Below are 19477 nucleotides of genomic sequence, written 5' to 3'. Positions count from 1 at the left end.
ACAAACAAACACAGTGACATTCACACCTCCGGTGAATCACACGTATCTCTTACAAGTTTAAAGGAATAATTGAGCGTAAAAATAACTGAAAGTGAACAAATATGAAACAAACCGCAAGTTAGCTGGTTAGCACATTTACAAAATTACTGTCACTGATTACATAAAACTCACTGCTTTTATTTTTTTTACTGTAATTGTTTTAGTACTAAAATGAGGGATGGCACACAAAACATTGACCATTTTGGGAAAAATAAGCAGTTTTATTTTTACTCAATGTAGGCTGCTATTTGAAGTCTTAGATGCTATTGGGAGGAATATGTGCATCTTAAAAAGCAGCTTTCTAATAATTTTTGCATGTTCCCTGAGAAACAGGTACCCTAGAAATATTGCAATCAAACTGGAAACAAATGTTTTCCTTTGGATAAAAGGATTTTGACTCCACCTATATTTAACACCACAGGCAAGTATCTATCTGCCTGTGCAAGTTTAGATGGCCGGGCCTGTATATTGTATTCCTGTGTCAAACGTATGTGACTAGAGGTATAGTCGTCTGCAGTGCTTCCCCAATGTCCTCACAGCAAAGTCCTTATAAATCTTCTGATTTATTCAAATACAAGTGTTTCCATGGGATACAAGGGAACTTTAAATATTAACAAACAATTGCAGGTTGGTAACATGTGCCATTCCGACTTCGTTGGAAAGGCGAATGGTGTTCCAACATCTTTACATATAACATTATTCATTATTTTAGTTTTAGGTTTACTTGTGCTATTGAAATGATCTGTGTGATTAAGATGAAGTAAGCGGCTGATTAAGTGCATCACAAAGGGTCCATCAATATTAACGCACATACCTTTTGTGTAATAAAAGAAAACAATGGTATGAATTGATTATCTTTGTGTTGGAAAATGGGTTATTGGTAAGGGCAGGTAAGTACCTACACTTAGCAATAGGCCACTAACCTCCACTTAGGTCCGGTTAGGTCTCAGTAAATTAAACCCAGCTCAACCCTTGGTAGCTTGGCAACGAGCGACAAGGCATAATTTAGGAGACAGAGTGTAAAGCATTCAAATATCACAAAACAGTAATTAAATAAATAACAGGAAACAGTTTAAAAATCAAGAATCAATTTGTAATAATAGATTATATTTTTATCTTTCAAATGACACCAAAACGAATAAAATCGAATAAGGGGAACCGGAGATATGAATTTAAAAACAATTCATGCTTTCTAGCGCACAGAAGCAACTAGCGCTCAAAGGGTTAAAAAAGGTCACGCTGGAAAGGAACAAAGTCCAGAGTTCAGGCCAACCGAGGTAACACTGTCACACTTACTTTCAGAAGTGTTTGATTCAGGAAAGTGGTCCACAGCACCAGCCAAGGGTTCAGAGGCTCTGGTGTGCCTCTTGGGGTCTGGGACAACAACTCCCACAATGCACCTCTTCAACTTATGAAGTTGCTCCAAACGTCTCCAAACTTCTGGATTTTCTTCCAGAGGTCCTTTTTGTGTCATTGAAGTGTCCACAACTTGATCCAAGGTTCCATAATCTCTGAGTTGCTCCTTGGGAGTTGGGACTATAATTCCCAGAATGCACCTGGTCAGAATCCTCAAATGGCCACTGGACACTGGTCAGCTGGGCTCTGCTTCCAGGACTTGATGCAGGGGAATCTGGGCAGCTCCTTTGTACCTATAGCAAACAGGGAATCCCTTCTTGAAGCAGTAGAAGACAGATAAAGTCCTTGTAGTGGTGAAGCCGAAGCGTGCAGCTGGTGCAATCCTCCAGAGTGCAGTGTCCAGGTGCAGGTCAGGGGTCCAGCAGGGCAGTCCTTCTTCTCATATAGTTCTTTCTTGTTGGAATCTGATAGGGATCTGAGGTGTGGGTGCAGGTCTGCCAGTTTTATCCCTGCTCCTGGGTGAAAAACAGGGGGGTCCTGGTTCTCCAATCAGGGGCAGGGTCCTTCCCCCTGTGATGACCACTTCCTGGGAAGTGTGGCAAAAATCAATCCCGGGGAGCAACATTCTTCAAAAATCCATCATGGCTGAAAGTGATTTTTGGAGGTTACATCTGGCTGAGCCCACCCACTGGTGTGGCTAAAAATCCTAAACACACCCCTCTCCTGCCCTCTCCTAATCTAATCAAGGGGGCACCTAATTGGGTTTGCAGGATGTGAGGGTGTTGCTGGGTTGCTCCAAGTGTCCTTCTCTGCCTTTGAAGACCAGTTTGGCAGCCCTCCCCTTCCTGCTTCACCATCTGCTGAGGGGAGATCTCCTCCCCCAGGCACATCTCTTTGTGTGGAGCCAGGCCGCTTCACGCCTCATCAAGGCAGCCTGGCCAGGCTGCCAGGGGCTGGCCAATCAGAGCACAGCAGCAAAAACACTACAGGGCTGAAGTTGGCAACTTTTCAGGTAAAGTTAAAAACTCTTTATCTGAACAAGTTATATTAAATCCCACAACTGGAAGTTGTGGGATTTATTACAACAATTAATTTGATACCAAACTTCTGGTATCTGTTACTTAAGGGGATTTTTTAAATTAAAATAAAGTCTCCCCATTCTAGTCTATGGAGGACATTCACTACAATGAGGGAAAAACAAATTTGGCTGTTTTACCTCACCAGAGCTTTTAAAACTATTTTTATAAGGTCCCTGCTTATAGTTACATGGCACCCAGCCGTAGGGGCACATAGGGCACACCTTGGGGGTGATTTACATGTAAGAATAAGGTAGTTTAAGACTTTGGAACTACTTTTAATTCCAAAGTCGAATTTGCATGTAACTTTAATTTAAAATCAGCCAGTAAGGCAGGCCTGCCTTTAAAATGACCCTGGGCACCTCAGCAGTGCACCTATGGGGGCACCACCTATGCTGGAGTCCCTAAACCCACATGCCCTGCCATATACTAGGGTCTTATAGGTAGGTTGACTTAGGCAATTATAATTAGCCTAATTTGCATACTGATTTTACACAGAGCACAGACCCTGGGACTGGTTAGCAGTACCCAGGACACCATCAGAGTCAGGAAAACACCAGCAAAAAAATGGAAAAAGGTGGCAAAATGTTTGGGGGCCTGTGCAATCAGCCCTGTTCTCTCACACTTTGCATGCAGGCAGATGAGAGAGAGACCCATGAACTTGTCTGTGGAGGGGGCACACTGCACTTTTATGGTGTGATACAACTTATAATAGGTTCAGCTGCATGGTGGCAGCTAGAAGGAGAACTATGAGTCCCAGCATGCCAGGGGCAAGAAGATTTGATTGTTAAGTGCTAAACTTTAGAAGACCAGCTGGTGAAACATAGTGAAAGATACCTTGTGGGGTGCGCCAAGACAGCAAGCAAGATGTAGCCATGGAGATGATGTTCAGTAGGTGTTACAGGAAAATTGAATTTCTGGGGCTCTAAAGCACCAATTAACAGAGGGACAGCTCTATGTCTTGGGAACATTCAAGGACGACTTTTGTGGCTAGTGAACCATCCTTAGCCTTATATGGTCCATTACAGGCATAATGGTGGATATTCATGGAATACTGTGTGTGTCATCAGCATGATGGTGTCTTTCCAGGCATAACAGTGTTGAGTATAAATGACGTACTTTTTTGCATACTCTAGGTGGCCTTCACATGATGGTGCTTATTTCCAGCAGCCCATTGCATACTTGAGCATTTCTGTCATTATAGACCACATCCCTGGCACACTGTGGCAATTTGTAATACAACCGTGACCATACTTTGCATAGCTCATAGACAAAATGGTGGTCTCCTGCTGTTCAGCGACTATTTATTACAACTGAATCCTTTAGAACTTAGATCTTTCTCTCATAGTCCTTGACACAACGGCAAACATATGTGTTCACTGCAGCACGTATAGAACTTGGTACTCCTTTCAGTGTATCAATACCGGCTGCTGTGAACAGATGTTTTTGTAAGATGTGTCCAGACTGTGGTGTGTATGTATGTCGTGAAGGAAAAGCACTGCGGACTCGGCATTTCTCTACCACAAATGGATCTAAGTCTGTCATACAGATCAAAAATGTAGTGAGTGTCTCCAAACCCCAATATCTCCTTTAGGACACTTTCAACCCCCTGCTCCCCAAACAAAGGGTCTGAAGACAATTTGTGCACCATGTCTGGATAGTTCATTATTGGTAACAGTAGCATTAATTTGCTTTGCCACTTGCCACACAACATTGTGATTCTGAATTGACTGTGCTTTCTCCAGTCCTAGTTTTTTTATCCAATAGCACTCTCCATGCTGGAATTTCTATCCAATACTATAATGATTGAGCGTAACTATAAGTCCAAGAATGTAAAATGTTGTTGTCTAAAAAAGCTGGGAATTGCTAAAAAGTGACTTTGTTCACTTAAAGTGGATACAATACCACAATAGATACATAGTTTTGTTACATTGATAACTAATAAGACATGTCATCCTCGAAAGATATTACTGATTTTGTAAAAAAAACACTCAACAGACTAAAGGTATAGACTAAATGGTCAAACATAATGCATTTGTACATTTTCAGTGTGTGGTAATGGTTCTAAGAGCCACGATGATGAAAGTGAGACGTGCTTTCCAATTTGATTTTTCGTATTTGTGATTAGTGTCCCACTTACCAAATTTTAACACATTCCAATATGGACACTGATGCTTCAGAGATTTCCGTACTGCCGTCTGACTGTTGATGTTAGATTTTGCGAATATATGTCTTACAGCATTATTTACTTAGATCGGACAGAGACCATACTGGAAAAAAACTAACAATTTCTTTGTGATCAAATGCAATATATACTCTTTATAGGTTTGAAACACTGTAGCAAGGTTTAACATCATCCAGATTTACTTTTGTAGAACAAAAGTAAAATACTTCTCTAGTGCTTTAGTAAGTTGAAAAGCTCTTGTTTGATGTTTTCAGGTGGAACCAGCTAGATCTGGCCATTGTGCTGCTCTCTATCATGGGAATCACACTGGAGGAGATTGAAGTCAATGCATCTTTACCTATTAACCCCACCATCATCCGAATAATGAGAGTCCTGCGCATTGCTCGTGGTAAGTCATTGTTTCATACGAATGAATACAAGTCATGGCAATTTATAGGTACGGCTGCATTAACACAGTGCTTTGGGTTGTTTATACTCGCATGATTGTGTTACTACCCAAAAGAAACTGTTTTAACAACCTTAGAATATTGAAAGATTAAGAAAAAATCCTTAAAATTCTGAACCTTTGCCTTGCAGTTTGCATGCAGTTCATAGCTCACGGTTCTGTCTTTTACGAACTGTATTTTACGAACTGCAAGTAACAGGTTCTCTGTGCCAAAAGCGGTAACCCTGTGACCTACCTACATTAACTTCAAGTCTGTGGTCGACATGTTACATGTAGTGCTTCGCATCAAGTGCATTTACTTTCTCCGCTACTGTCTGATGAACTGTGAATAGAGCAGACTCCCATCTAACAAGTACATTAACCTCCAGCGTTATCCTGCCATTGTCATTATCCCCTACCAATTGCTGGGCGCGCCAAGACTTCTGCAGGCTCCTCCAGTCGCACACATCACAGCCACCTTGTCTGCCCTCCCCTCCCATCAGAGTGCACATGCAACCCCATCCCCCTTGCCCTGCGAGCTTGGCACCCAGTATGGTGGCAATCCTGATGCTGCTCTCATGCTAGGTATTGCAAGAGAGCAGCACCAGGATTGCGTGGGGAGCCTGTGCTGGTGTCCCGGGAACTGCTGTGACACCATCAGGAGCAGGAACGAAGAGGAGCGAGGCGGCCGGCGGCAGGACAGGTATGTTTTTAAAAAATATATTATTTTATTATTCCCCCCGCTCCCCTTTCTCCCCTTCCCCCTTGAGATTTGCGGCAGCCACCACTGGGGGATAGGGAGTAGGCAGGGTGCAAGAATCAATACATTTTTTGTTTGTCTGAGATCTCGTCTTATTTGCGAATAAATAATAGCATTTTGCAAAACAGCAGTGCTGCTCAAGTGCCAACTTCGCCGACAGTCAAGTTAATTTATCTTTGCTGGGGAGAGGTGAAGGGTATGGAGAGGAGCATCCTGAGGGGCAGAGAGCTGGTCGCCACGGAATGGTCTCTTTAGCTCACAAAGGGAGCCTGCTGATTGGCTAATAAATGATTCAAATTTATTTTCATGTCTGCACAAAAGAAAAAGATTCAGATTTAATTAAATCTACTTTTTATAGTTTATAATCATTGCCCTTGTTTTCCAAAGTGTATTTCGCAATTATTATGTCGTTTTGGATACAAACAATATAACTTTTGTTTGCAGTTCTAAAGTTATTAAAGATGGCTGTAGGAATGCGAGCACTGCTGGACACCGTTCTTCAGGCACTACCTCAGGTAACACATCTACAGTCACTGGGGAACGTTGCATCTTATTTGTGCTTTTGTGAATTGCAGGCCTCCCCACAATGCTCAGGACTGTCTGACATGTCTACAACAGGCCACTAAACCTTCCGCGTTACAGATGCGAGGCGTGGAAGTGATATTGAACTGGTTACTTACCAGTAATCTTCATTACTCTAATTCCAGGGCGTTCTCGCCAGAGTCTTCACTGTGGTGTTATTCTCCCTTCTCCGACTGCTTCCAAAGTGAAAAGAAAGCTACCAAAATGCCCACCACTTCCTGTTGATGTGTACAATAGCGGGTTGGGCCTGAGGCACGTCCTGTACATCAACAAGCTCAGAAAGAAAAACTGGTGTGTTTGAACTCTCCCTCACCAGGACTGCACAAGGAAGACCTGAAGCTGAAGTAGTGAAGATTACTGGTAACTAGTTGGTTCATTACCTCCTCCTCTCACCGTCCTCACCCAAGTCCTTACTAATGGAGTAAATACACAAGCAGCCTTCGAACAGACATTTAATACAAGACACCAGTATCAAACCACACAGTGTAATCTGTCACACCTTGTGAACTTATTGAGGAAAAATATTGTGAAATCCTTATGTATGAACTGACGGAGTCATAAATGTGTGTGGAGAAGAACACGTGGCAGCTCCATGATTATCCTTCATCAGTGCACTTTTAAAGAAAGCCCCTGACGTAGTCTGAACAGTGTCTGCCAGAGATTTGTCTTCTGACTCATACGCCTTGACAATAGTTGATTTCAACCACCTACTAGAAGGCTTCAAACCTTGTCCGAGACATTCAAAGGTCACAAACGTCGTAAGTGGTGATATACTCCTGACATTAATGGAGAAGGCTCGATGCACATCTAGTAAGTGTAACTTTAACTCATGCTGAGAATTAGGATTGACATGGAAAGCTGGCAGGAATAAATACTGGGAAACATGGAACGCAGATGGGATCTTAGGCAGAAAAGATAGGCTGGAGTTAAAATCACTCCTTCTGAAAGAAAACACACAAAAGTTCAGATCGTAGTAAGGCACCTATCTAACGTGAACAAACTGCCACGAAGAACAGAACTATGGGAAAACGACGTAAGATCCATCATTTCTAGAGGTTTAAAAAAAGGGGATTGAAAATAAGGGCAAATCACATGTAGGTATCGGGCAGTGGCGGCTGTCAACTTTAGGATGGAGAGGGGCGGGCGGGATACACACATACACACACACACACACACACACACACACACACTCATTCCTTCACACACAGACACGCACACATGCACGCACGCACATCCATTAACAACACTCATACCATTCAAACATGCATGCACGCACCAAACATTCAATTTAAAACATCACACACATACACACACACACACACACACACTTGCCTTCAGGTCCCAGGAGGGTTGGGACTGCTGCCTTCCCTCATTGGCTGACCTTAGGTCAGCCAGTGAGGGAAAGCAGCAATCCCAGCCTTGTCACAGAGTGGGATGGGGTCAGTGAGACTGCTGACACTACCCCACTCTGTGACGAAGTGTCACTGATTGACACTCGCACTGGGCACTTCTGGGCTTAAGCCTGAAGCGCCCAGGGAGAGTGTCAATTGGTGACGCTTTCCTCGTCACCCAGGGGAGGGCCTTGAGGCACCTTTGCTGAGCCAAGGAGGTCATGCCTATAGGAGCTGTGACCTCCTCCGCCCAGCAAAGTTCAGCTCAGGCAGCCAGGAGTGTGCGCAAATCGTGCATGTCTGCTCCTGGCTGCCTGAGCTGAACATGGAGAGTGTCTGTCAGGCTGACCTTTGTTCAGCCTGACAGACACTCTTCATGAGGGGAAAAAGGTGGGGAGGTGTGGCCCCTCCGCTCTAAAGGACGGGCCGCCACTGGTATCGGGGAATTTAGCGCAGGCCTCTTCAAAGAGAAACGTTCTAACCATCTGCCTACCAGAGTAATCAGGCCTGAACAATTTCCTCTCCAAGCTCAGATTGCAGCCCACTGTGTCCTAAGGGTAGATACTGCCAACCCCCGAAAACATCTTTCAAGAAATCAGCACCCTATGAGCGTCACACCAGATGGGACACACTCCTTTTTTTATCACACCATTTTGCAAATGAAACCCAATGATGACTGTAAGTCTTTAAGGTTGCTGGACATCGGGATTCCTGAATATCCAATGCTACCTCAGCAGAGCATCCCTAAGATCTGAGATTTAACCTTGAAAGCTCCAGACACCAGGGCCCATATTTATCATACTTTCATGCAGTGTAATGCAGTAAGCCACCTTCCTGTGCAGCATGAAAGGGAAAGGGCAGGAATGTGTAGTATTTATTATATGGCGCATTCCTGTCCTTCCCTTGCGCTGGCACACTTTTGGCTGCCTATTGGTAATGGAGGTTCCCTTGTGTCATGGTTCAAGAGTGCCTGCATTGCAGGCAGAATGGGTTTTGTGCAGGAAGGAACAGCATGTGGAAAATTATTTCTTCTAGTTACACCTCCCCTGGTGAGACGTTGCATTTTGACACATTTACAGGTACACCACTAATGGTAAATCTGGAAATGCACCAAAATCCATGGGTTGATGTGTGGGAACACCCACTTTCCATCCATGAAATGCCTCTATGGAGCAGTTTAACGCAAGGCAGCGATTTGCAGTGCCTTGATTTACTCCAGATTTATCAAGCCATGCAGGGCCACACAAGCTGGCCTTGCCTGGCTTGATAAATTTGACTTTAGTGTTGTGTCACTCTTGTGCCCCTTTGCAGGGCACAAGGGCAAAGCAACACTATGATAAATCTGGCTCCTAGTTGTAGCTTCTGTACGTTTGCCTGGTCTAAGATCAGACAGCTCAAGGGTAATGGATATGTTGGAATTAACCAATGAGAAGAGACTGCTTGACCGTGGACAAAGAGGAACCAATTCCTGCAAGGCCAATATGGGGCTAAGAACAACATCCATACATGATCTTCCTATATCTTCTTTATAACCCTGGGAAGCAGAGAAATGGCAGAGAAAGAATACAGTAGTCCAGAGACCATGGGATTAATAGGGCATCTAGGGCCCAGGTTTGGTTGGACTGTTCCAGAGAGCAAACTTGAGGGAGAAGAGAGTTCTCCTTCTGAGCAAAAAGATTTAGCCAAGGGACTCAGACTTTTTGAGTTAATGTTTCTAACACTTTCGAGTGGAGACACCAGGAGTTCGATGTTGCAAATGTGTGTCTCAGATGATCTGTCTGAGATTTTCTTTTCCCAAGTATAGAGACAGTACTCAGGTGAATTAGACTGGATACTGGCCAAATTCCTATCTTCCAAGCCACCAGAAACAACTTCAGGGAACCTGTGACCCCATGATGGTTTATCAGAGACTTTGCTACCATGCTGTCGGTCTTGATTCTGACTGCGAGACCCCTTAGCAAATAGACAAAATGATTTAGGGCTAACAGTACTGCCTTTAACTCTTTCCAGTTTGAGGACTTGCAGCTTTCATGATGATCACATTTCCCATGAGCCTCTAGTGACTCCTAGGTTGCCCTCCAACCCGTCCCATTTGCATCTGTTATTACTATCTTAGGAAGTCGAGTCTGAAATGAACAACCTTTGGAAACATTTTCTTCACTAAGTTACTGTTGGACCTGTCAGCCTTTGGGTGGTCTTTCCCTAAACTCTTTACCTTACCCCTCCAATTTATTTGATGATCTCCTTCTTGTTTGCCTTAGAACTCTGTGCACTTTACCACTGTTAAGCAGTACTAAAGTGTGCGCTGACTCCCTAAAACATGGTAACACTGGGTTACACCCAATTGGCACTATTTGTAAGTTCCTAGTACAGTGTTACTACATTGACCTGGGCCCCGTAAATTAAATGCTGCTACTGGTCCTGCAGCACTTTTTGTGACACCCACTTAAGTAGCCTTTTACACATGTTTCAGGCCTGTATTTCTCCCTCTGTATGCAGTCAAAAGTGCAATTTTGACCTAGCAAAGTAAACCTTTCACCAGGCCTAAACCTTCCATTTTAATACATTTGTCACCCCCAGGGGAGGCCCTGAAATTGGGACAAGTGAAGTGTATTTAAAAAAGTTGGACATGTACTTTTAACTTTTACATGTCCTGATAGTGAAAAACTCTCAAATTCATTTTTCACTACATCAAGGCCTACCGCTCCCATAGGATAACATTGGGTTACCTCATTACATTTAGTAAGTGATAACTTCAGTTGGCTAAAGAATTGAAGTTTAAAATCCTCTTTAATGGTAAAGTTGTATTTGAATGGTAAATTTGTATTTTAAGGCACAATTCTGAAAATGCCACTTTTACAAATTTGGCATTTTCTTGTCCCAACCTTTCGGTGCCTGCATCCTGAGTCTCATGAATAGGTGTAGCTGACAGCTGGTCTTTGTGTATTGCTTCCAGTCAGTGAGACAAATAGGGAATAGGTATTGACAGGATGGACCATCTCTGACTTGATGAGCGGGGGTAGCTGTCACCTACTACACTAGCCCATCAAAAAGGTTCTGCCCTAGCAAACAAACTAACGGTCTAACACTAGTCTTTTGTGCCCTGCAACAAACTCAGGCCAGGGCAGGGAGGCAGGAAATTCCAAAACATCTCTAGGGGTGCAAACCTCCAGAACCTTTTTCTACTATAAAGCTAGCACCAAGAATAAATACTGAACCTGAGACCCAACTTTCGGTACACCTCTGGACCTGTGGATACTACAGAAGAAGGACTGCTGTGATGCTCTGCTGCCCTGCTTGCTGAGAAGGAAGACATGATCTGTACCCTTCATTCCAGGCTTAAGTGACTCCAGGGTCAGCTGAATGACCTATTGTTGTGAGCTACAGGAACATAACAAAATATAGAGGCCTCACTGCATCTGCTCAGCTGACCTGCTGCCTGGAACTGCATCTGAACTTGCATGAGCCCTGCTGACCTCTGCCGGAGTATGTTTTTGATCCCAAGAGTTGCCACTCAGGTTTTGGACCCTTAGTGTGGCATCAGTTGAGCTCCCTCTTCAAGAAAAGGAGAAATCTTGAAGGTATGTGTTTTTCAGGACCACAACGAGCCCGTTCTTGCCAAGGTCTTGCGAGCACCAACATGAAGCTCCAGCAAACCAGTCTCTTTGCACCACAGTAATAGCGAGCGACGACCAGCAATTTGAAATCTGCACTTCGTGCTACAGCATTGACAGCCCAAAATGACTGCCAATGCGAATCTCCAGCAACAACAGACTGTGACGCTCACCAGGATCTTCGCGCTACAGAGACAAATGTCTGCTATGCCTGGCCTACTCTTATTGCTGCAGTGATGGTGTTAGACCTGGCATCCTTGTCGTGGTTTCCCCTGTCTTTTGCTTCCTGTATTTTTGACTGTGTGCTGGATTTCATTTTTGCTGGTTCTTGTTATTCTTGGCACTTTACCACTACTGACCAGAGCTAAAGTCAAGTTCTCCCTGTGTAAATTGTAATTATGATTGGTTATCCCTGACTGGCATATTTGATTTACTAGTTAGTGTATTTAAAAGATAGGACATGTACTGATGTGTTTTACATGTCCTCATAGTGAAATACTGCCTAATTCGGGTTTCACTATTGCAAGGCCTATCCCTCCCATAGGTTAACATGGGGATTGCCTTTAAATATCTTTTAAGTGCAGTTTCACATTGGGAACAAATATAGATGTAGAGTTTGGGGTCGCTTAACTCACAATTTAAAAATACGTTGTTTGGTAAAGTTGTTTATTAGATTGTCTGTATGAAAATGCCACTTTTTAGAAAGTGTGCATTTTCTTGCTTAACCAATCTGTGCTTCTGCCTAGCTACTGAATACACGTCTGGGTTAGCCTGACAGTTGGGCTGTTTGTAAATTCCCCCTAGACAGTGACACAAAGGGAGCTGAGGTGTATCCTGCATTTCCTAATGAGTCTTCCTGGGCTAGAGTGAGAGGGAGGAGTTGTCACCTGCACTTGAAAGGGCTGTGCATGCCCTCTCACAATACAGTCTTCAACCTCCTAGTGTGTTCCTGGGCCCTCGTAAGGAGAAGCTGGCAGAACCAGAGTGAAAATCCACGCACCAGAGCTGAGCAGCAAAAAGATTGTTGCAGCGCCTGCCCTGCAGCTGAAAAATCAACGCAGCTCCAGTGCGATCGACACATCACCAGTATAGCGTGGATTCTTTGCTGCCGTGCGTCTGGGTTTTTCGCGCATCATACCTGGGCATCAAAATCTTCAACATCACCGCAGAGACCCCAGGCTGCTTGTCCGGAAACCGACAAATCATTCACCCGACAGAGAAAGAATCGATGCATGGCCTCACTTGCAAGTAAGGAATCAGCGCATCGCTTGCATTTCCAACGCAGGCTTGCCCGTGTGGCTTTATTTTTGATGCATACCAGGTACATTGTGCTAAAACAATGCATCAATTGATTTCTATAGATTAAGGCTCTTTTTACCTTGAAAATTCATATCTTTTCTGATGTATGCTAAATGTTTGTCATTTTTGTCTTGTTTGATTTAAATACATCTTTGGCTATTTTTCTGGTGTGGAGCTCTTTTGTGGTGTTTTCACTGTATTACTGTATGTGTTTGTGCAAATACTTTACACATTGCCTCTGAGATAAGCCTGACTGCTTGTGTCAAGCTACCAAGGGGGTGAGCAGGGGTTATCTGAGCTGTGTATCTCCATTACCCTGTCTAGAGTGAGGGTCCCTACTTGGACAGGATGTAAACTGACTGCCAGCTAGAGACCCCCATTTCTAACAGATGATCATCTTCAGCGCTCTCCCTGCACTTCATGGCTTCACCATCACAAATGGAAATCATCCCGCTGGACTTTAGAGGGCAACTTTTCAGCAGGACTAGCCTGGTCCCTGTATTCTGCCCATGCTCCATTGTGGTTGGTTGGAATTTGTAAATGTCACCTGGTCTCGCAAGTCCAGATCACCATGAATGCTGCTTTGTGCTTTTAGGCGCCATACTTTAAATCTTTAAAATTGCATATCTCCGGTTCTACTGATTGAATTCTTATCATTTTGTCATTTTTTCTAAATTGGTTTGGTATTGTTCTTATGCTGTGTTTTCACTTTATTCCTGTTTGAAGTGCTGTATAAATACTTCATGTAGTGCCTCTATGTTACGTCTGACTGCTTTTGTGCCGAGCTACCAGAAGGGTAAGCACAGTTTAATTTAGGGTTTGTTTGTGTTTCACCCTGACAAGAATTGTGGTTGCTGCTTGAGTAGGATTTTCACGCCCTCAACCAGTAACCTAATTTTCTACAGACGCCACTGAAGAGAATTTGCAGTCTGAAAGGATATTGAGATCACATGATAGTATTTCTGAGATACTATGCGATGGGTTCCAATGCTCTTGAAGATGCTGTTCTAATGATACATGTGAAGGCAAGCCCAAGGATCCAAAAACACTGTGAAAGACATATCCCCCTGCATAGTCAGCCATTCCCTTGCAGTTGCTCTCACCTTAGTTAAGAGATCCTTCAGATGGGATATCAGCTTTATCATCCTGTAGTTTGCCAAAAACACTCTTCCCAACTCAGAATCGAACAAAGCTTCAATGAAATGGATTGATTGTGCTGGAATGACCTGGATCAGCACCTGTGACTTTGAGGAGTTGATCAGAAACATGTGCTACTCTAGGACTTTGAACACCACTGCAACATTCTTTGTAGCTTTAGAAAAAAATACAATCAACCAGTCATTGAGGTAAAGAAAGATAGATGTGCCCAAAGAATGTCATTTACAAACCACTGAGGCCAACAGCTTGGCAAAGACCTTCGGTGTTGTTGCCCAACCAAATGGAAGAACATGGAACTGATAATGGTGATCTTGAACACAAAAATCTCAGGAATGTTTGGACCTGCAGATAGGGATCCAATAGGTCTATTGATGCCATGAAATCCCTCTGCTTCAATAAGCGAATTATGACTGAAAGAGTCATCATTTTGAAAGTCTGATGAGGAATAAAAGTACTGACCTTCTTTTAATCTAAAACTTCGGAGAACCCTTCTGTACCAAAAAGATGATCAATATCAAGCAGTCCCCTTCTGCTCTTTTTGCACTGAAATTATTGCATCCTTTTCTAAGAGGGCTTGATCTCTTCCTAAAAATGCTGGACATCTCTTCTGAGATAATGGAAAATGTAAAAATCTTTCTTTTGGGTGTTGAGCCAGTTATACCAAATATCCTGAAGATGTGGTCTCCAGGGTCCATTTGTCTGAGCTGTTCTCCTTCCAGGTGTCCTAGAAATACTTAAGCTGACTCCCAACTGGAAGCTGAACTGTCTTGACATAGTCATGCCATTGCTGGGGCAGGCGGAACAGATGGTTGGGTTGACTGGAACCGGGATTTGTCTGAGACAGTGGTTCCCAGGACATGGCCCCTCTGTTGAAAGGGCTGCAATGCTCCTCTTGATGAAAAAGCAGGGTCAGAAGATGTCTTATAAGGGGCACCCCTTCCTTTAGAGAAGGAATATACCTGCTGTAGAAATTTGCAATCTTCTGTAGATTTCTCAACAAGATCTTCCGGTTGAGGACTACACAGTCTAGCTCCAGTGAAGGACAAATGCATCAGGAGGACCTTTTGAAAAGCACCTGTTTTCTACGAGTGGATCCAAAGATGTCACCTGGCAGCTACCACTGGTCCTAAAGAGGAGGTGGCTGCTCCAAGTAGGTCAAAAGATACATCAGAGAGGCAACATACCTGTTGCTCCATTAAAGAAAGAGCTGGAGCCAAATGATCACCACACTGTAGGTCTGGACATATTTTTAACAGAGCTTAAACTGTATAATTGGCTTTGGTGCTGGCTCTGATCAAGAAATTTGAAGCAGCATTAAGATCTCTTAATCACTGCCTCAACTTTCTTGTACAATGTTTCAGGAAGGACTGTCTCTTTTGAAATAATGACCCCTTCTGAAGAAAGATCTTCCATAAGAGAGTCCACTTTAATCTTAGATGAAAACTCTTCAGCAAAGTTTATTAAAGAATATCTGTGGATCAAAAACCTTGGGAAAGACTGACGGTCAACTTCTTTCCACTCTGAAGTCAACACTTTTTTATAATTGCCAGATGCGCTGGGAGAGATTCAAGCTCTTTATGCTGATAGAGACAAAAAAATCATCCTTTTCAGAAGAATGTGGGGCTTAAGGCAAAGTCAGGTTATGTCTTAAGTGCTGCTTTAAGCCAGAAAGTTCCTGTTCTTGAATATATCGCCCTTTGACCTCTTTTTCATCCACCCTAACCTGGATATCCTCATCAGAATCAGAAGAGATCCAAGGTATCCTAAGTGTAGGTAAACTTCTCTGACCACAAATGCAGCCTCCAATGCATTTTCAACTATCTTTTGTATCACCTTCAAAGAAATAGAGGTCTGGAGCAAAGAGGCTGGATTTGCCACCTCCATTCACTCCTGGAGCAGAAGGGTCCAAATGCTTGTGTTTCGAGGAAGACTTCCTCTACATTTTGAAACCAGAAAAGAGAGGAAGAACTTCATTAAATGCTGGTTGCAAAGTAACCAAATCTCATTTCAAACAGAAGCCTTGGAGTGATGGACCCTCTGCAGCATGTTCCAACACTCTCCCCATGAGTCAGGCTGCTGGAGCATGCCTTCCACAGTGAACAGCTCTTCCCACATGTCTCATATAACACAGCATGCAACACTTGGGAAAGAGTGTGAATATTCAAATACAGAAGTAAATAATAGCCCACTAGAGCTTAGCTAACATAAACAGATAGGTTGCTTACCTTCTGCCATTGTTGCCGGCCCAACAAAATTAAAACAGGATAGTGCCTCAGGCCCAACCTGCTATTGTACACATACAGGATAGTGCCTCAGGCCTAACCCGCTATTGTACACGTCAACAGGAAGTGGCAGGTGGCCATTTTGTTAGTTTCATTTTTACTTGGGAGGCGATACTCGAAGAACCCCCTCAGGTAACAAATGGGTGGAGGAAGATTGGGGAGAAGATAATGACTTAATTAGTTATATAGATGATATGCTTCACAAGCTATATTCTCACAAGCAGCATTCACCACTTCATGCCATATGCAGGCATTGCGCGCTCCCTCAGTATATAATCATGCATCATCACACCATATTCATCATGTTCACATTTTCTCCAGTATAAATTCCCTGTTACATGTCCCTCCATGTAACCTTCACCCAGGCCAGACTTGTCTTTATGATTTTTAGCTATGCCATGTTTAGCCATACCACATCCCCTCGTGATTCACTGTTACCTCTGTAATATTTGCACTTCTTCTGCACTTAAGGATTTGTCACATTTCTCTGACTGTCTCATAATTGACTTCTTGGCTTTATTTCTTCCTGCTGGGCCCAGGTAATTACTCTTCTGGAGGATCAAAGGCCTACCCACACAATAGGGTCATTTGAAAGTGCCTGGGCTTGTTCCTGGGAAAGGAAAGGGTGGAGACAGAATCTGTATGTGCTAATTACCTTTTACACTGCACCTGGCCTGGGAGGGCTTACTCCCACAGAACCAAAGGAGTTCTGCTAGACCTCTGAAGCCAATCACAGGAATGGGCTCCCCTTTGAACGTTATGGAGGGATGAGAGCAGGCAGCTGTGGCAGTTAGGGGTGAGGATAAAGCCCTCATAGAAGGTCTTTCCACACACCACTTCAAACTGCAATCTTGGAATGACCCAGAATGCTTTTGCAGGAGGGTTGGAATAGTGGTGGAATGATAATGTGTCATCCCTTGATTGGACACAGGTGCCTACTGTTAGAAATTGTGTCTCTAGTTGGCAGAGGTATGCACCCTGTCCAAGTAGGGACCATAATCCCAGTCAGAGTAAGTCACGACACAACTTAAGTTATCCTGTGCTCACCTTCCCGTAGCTTGGCACAGAACAGGAAGGCTTAGCTTAGAAAGCAATGTGTACAGTATTTGCGTAATAACTCCTACAGTAACACAGTGAAAACACCACAAAAAGTACTCCACACCAGTTAGAAGAAAAGATAATATTTATCTGAATAAAACAAGACCAAAATGACACAGGCCAAGATATCAGTTTTTAGAGGTTCAAGTCAGTCTTAATCTATAGGAATCAATGGATGTATCTCTTTAGCACAAAGTACCTTGGATACTTCAAAAACAAAGACGATGTGGTCCACCTGGCAGGTGGGGCTCCGGAAAAGCACAGTGATTCTTCTGTTATTTCCTGCGCAGGGGAGGTGATGCTTCAATTCATTCTTTGCACGTGAAACAATGCATCTGTTCCTTACTGGCAGGGGAGGTATTGCATTGACTCTTTCCTTGCAGGAAATGTGATGCATCAATTTCCGGACATATAGCCTTGGTTCCTTACTGCGGTGTGGGGTTGATGAGAAATTGACTCCCTGAGAGGATGCAAGGAAGATCAAGATGTGCTGTGATGATAGAATCACGGTGAAGCAGGTGTTGCATCGATTCTGCAGGCACTGCATACATTTTTCAGTCATGAGACAGACGCTGTTCCCCTTTCAACCCAGCCCTGTCTGCCAGCAGATCTGTGGGGGTTATCAGACCTTTGTTTGGGTTCAGCCTTTGAAGTGTAAGTGAGAGCCTCTCCACCCTTCCTGCCAAGGAGGACCCATCAGTATGCAGATGAGTGCAGCTGCAGCTGAGTGCCCTGTGTTTATGGCTGTCTGGGTAGAATGCACAAGGGGAACTGTAAACCAGCACAGACCAGACGTGGACTGGAGATAGGCTGTATGGCACAGACTGCAGTAAGTGCAGAGAAATGCCTACTTTCTAAAAGTGCCATTTCAAAAATAGTAATGTTAATTCCAACTTCACCGGTAAGCAGGAATTCTCACTACATTTTCAACCATAAAAACATTACAATGCCACTACTTTCAGATCAGAAATTACCACTTAAAAGTATATAAGGGAATTTCCAATCCTGGTTTATAAAAGGATCAGGCTTCACAATAGTGAAAAAACTACTTTGGGACATGTAGAACTTACTAGTACATGTTGTGCGTTTTACTTACATGGCACCCTGCACTATGGGCTGACTAGGGGCTACCTTAGGGGTGCCTTATGTGTAATAAAAGGGGATTTTAAGGCTTGGTAGGTAGTTTTAAATGTCAAGTATAAATTGCAGTGAAACTGTACACACGGGCTTTGCAATGGCAGGCCTGAGATATGGTTAAGGGGCAACTTATGTGGGTGGCACAATCAGTGCTGCAGGCCCAATAGTAGCATTTAATTTACAAGTCCTAGGCACATGTAGTGCACTTTACTAGGGACTTATAGGTACACTAAATATGCCAATTGGGTCGAAGTCACTGTTACCATGTTTAGGGGAGAGTCCACAAGCATGTTAGCACTGGTCAGCAGTGAAAAGTACACATAGCCCTAAACCCAGCAAAAATGAGATCAGAAAAATGGAGGGAGGCAGGCAAAAAGTTGGGGGAAGACCACATTAAGGGTGTCAGGTCTAACATCTACCTTCTAAACCTCCTCACTCCCCTTGAAACCCTTGCACAAGGGATGGACGTTTGAGAACAGTCTACACATACATGAAGCCATAGCAATACCTAGCTGGAAGAAAAGATACATGGCCTCTGCTATTAGGATGAACTCAAAGACGTTTGATTTTATTTGCCACCAAGGGACTGCGATTTGTTTCTTCAGGGTCAGTTGTGCTGACTCATACAACCTCAGGAGAATTCTAGAGAGATGGAAAATCTCGGTGGACCCAGGAGGCTTTCCCTGAATCTTTTGTGGACTGCTCCAGCAGGAGTGCGACCACCAGAACGAGGAGGTCCCTGACTTCCACTGCCCCTAGTCCTGTGCAAGTGACCAAGCAGGAGGCCATGGGATCTTGGAGGGAGACAGGAAAGGACACTCAGCCTTGGGGGTGCTGCAAAACAGACCCCAGGCGCAGGAGAGGTGTCAGATGCCCAGACAGAATATAGGTCCTGCAAAAGGAGGGAGTGCTGTGAAAATGAAGTTCCCCAATAAAAACAAAGATTTAGAGGCCAGAAGGCCTGGAGAAACCACTCCTGCTGGCTAGAGCTAGCCAACAGGAGAAAAACAACACCTTCCCCTTCATAGTACCAAAGGGGCCAGAAAACATAGAATGAGAAGTGTCCTTCCCCGATG

At 43.8% G+C, this 19477-nt stretch overlaps 1 protein-coding gene across 2 annotated transcripts in view; it reads left to right on the top strand.

Annotated features, from left to right (window-relative positions):
- Positions 1 to 19477, top strand: part of CACNA1G (calcium voltage-gated channel subunit alpha1 G) — a 1194479-nt gene that overhangs the window by 1063249 nt on the left and 111753 nt on the right. For both annotated transcript variants that reach the window (XM_069200048.1, XM_069200049.1), the window contains exons 29-30: positions 4911 to 5044; positions 6285 to 6355. In XM_069200048.1, coding sequence (XP_069056149.1) covers positions 4911 to 5044; positions 6285 to 6355 — 205 coding nt within the window. The remainder of the gene's footprint in view (positions 1 to 4910; positions 5045 to 6284; positions 6356 to 19477) is intronic.

Source organism: Pleurodeles waltl, chromosome 7 (genome assembly GCF_031143425.1).
Source record: "Pleurodeles waltl isolate 20211129_DDA chromosome 7, aPleWal1.hap1.20221129, whole genome shotgun sequence".
NCBI classification, from domain to species: domain Eukaryota; kingdom Metazoa; phylum Chordata; class Amphibia; order Caudata; family Salamandridae; genus Pleurodeles; species Pleurodeles waltl.
Note: the sequence above shows the minus strand (reverse complement) of the source record. Positions and strands in the feature narration are given on the sequence as shown.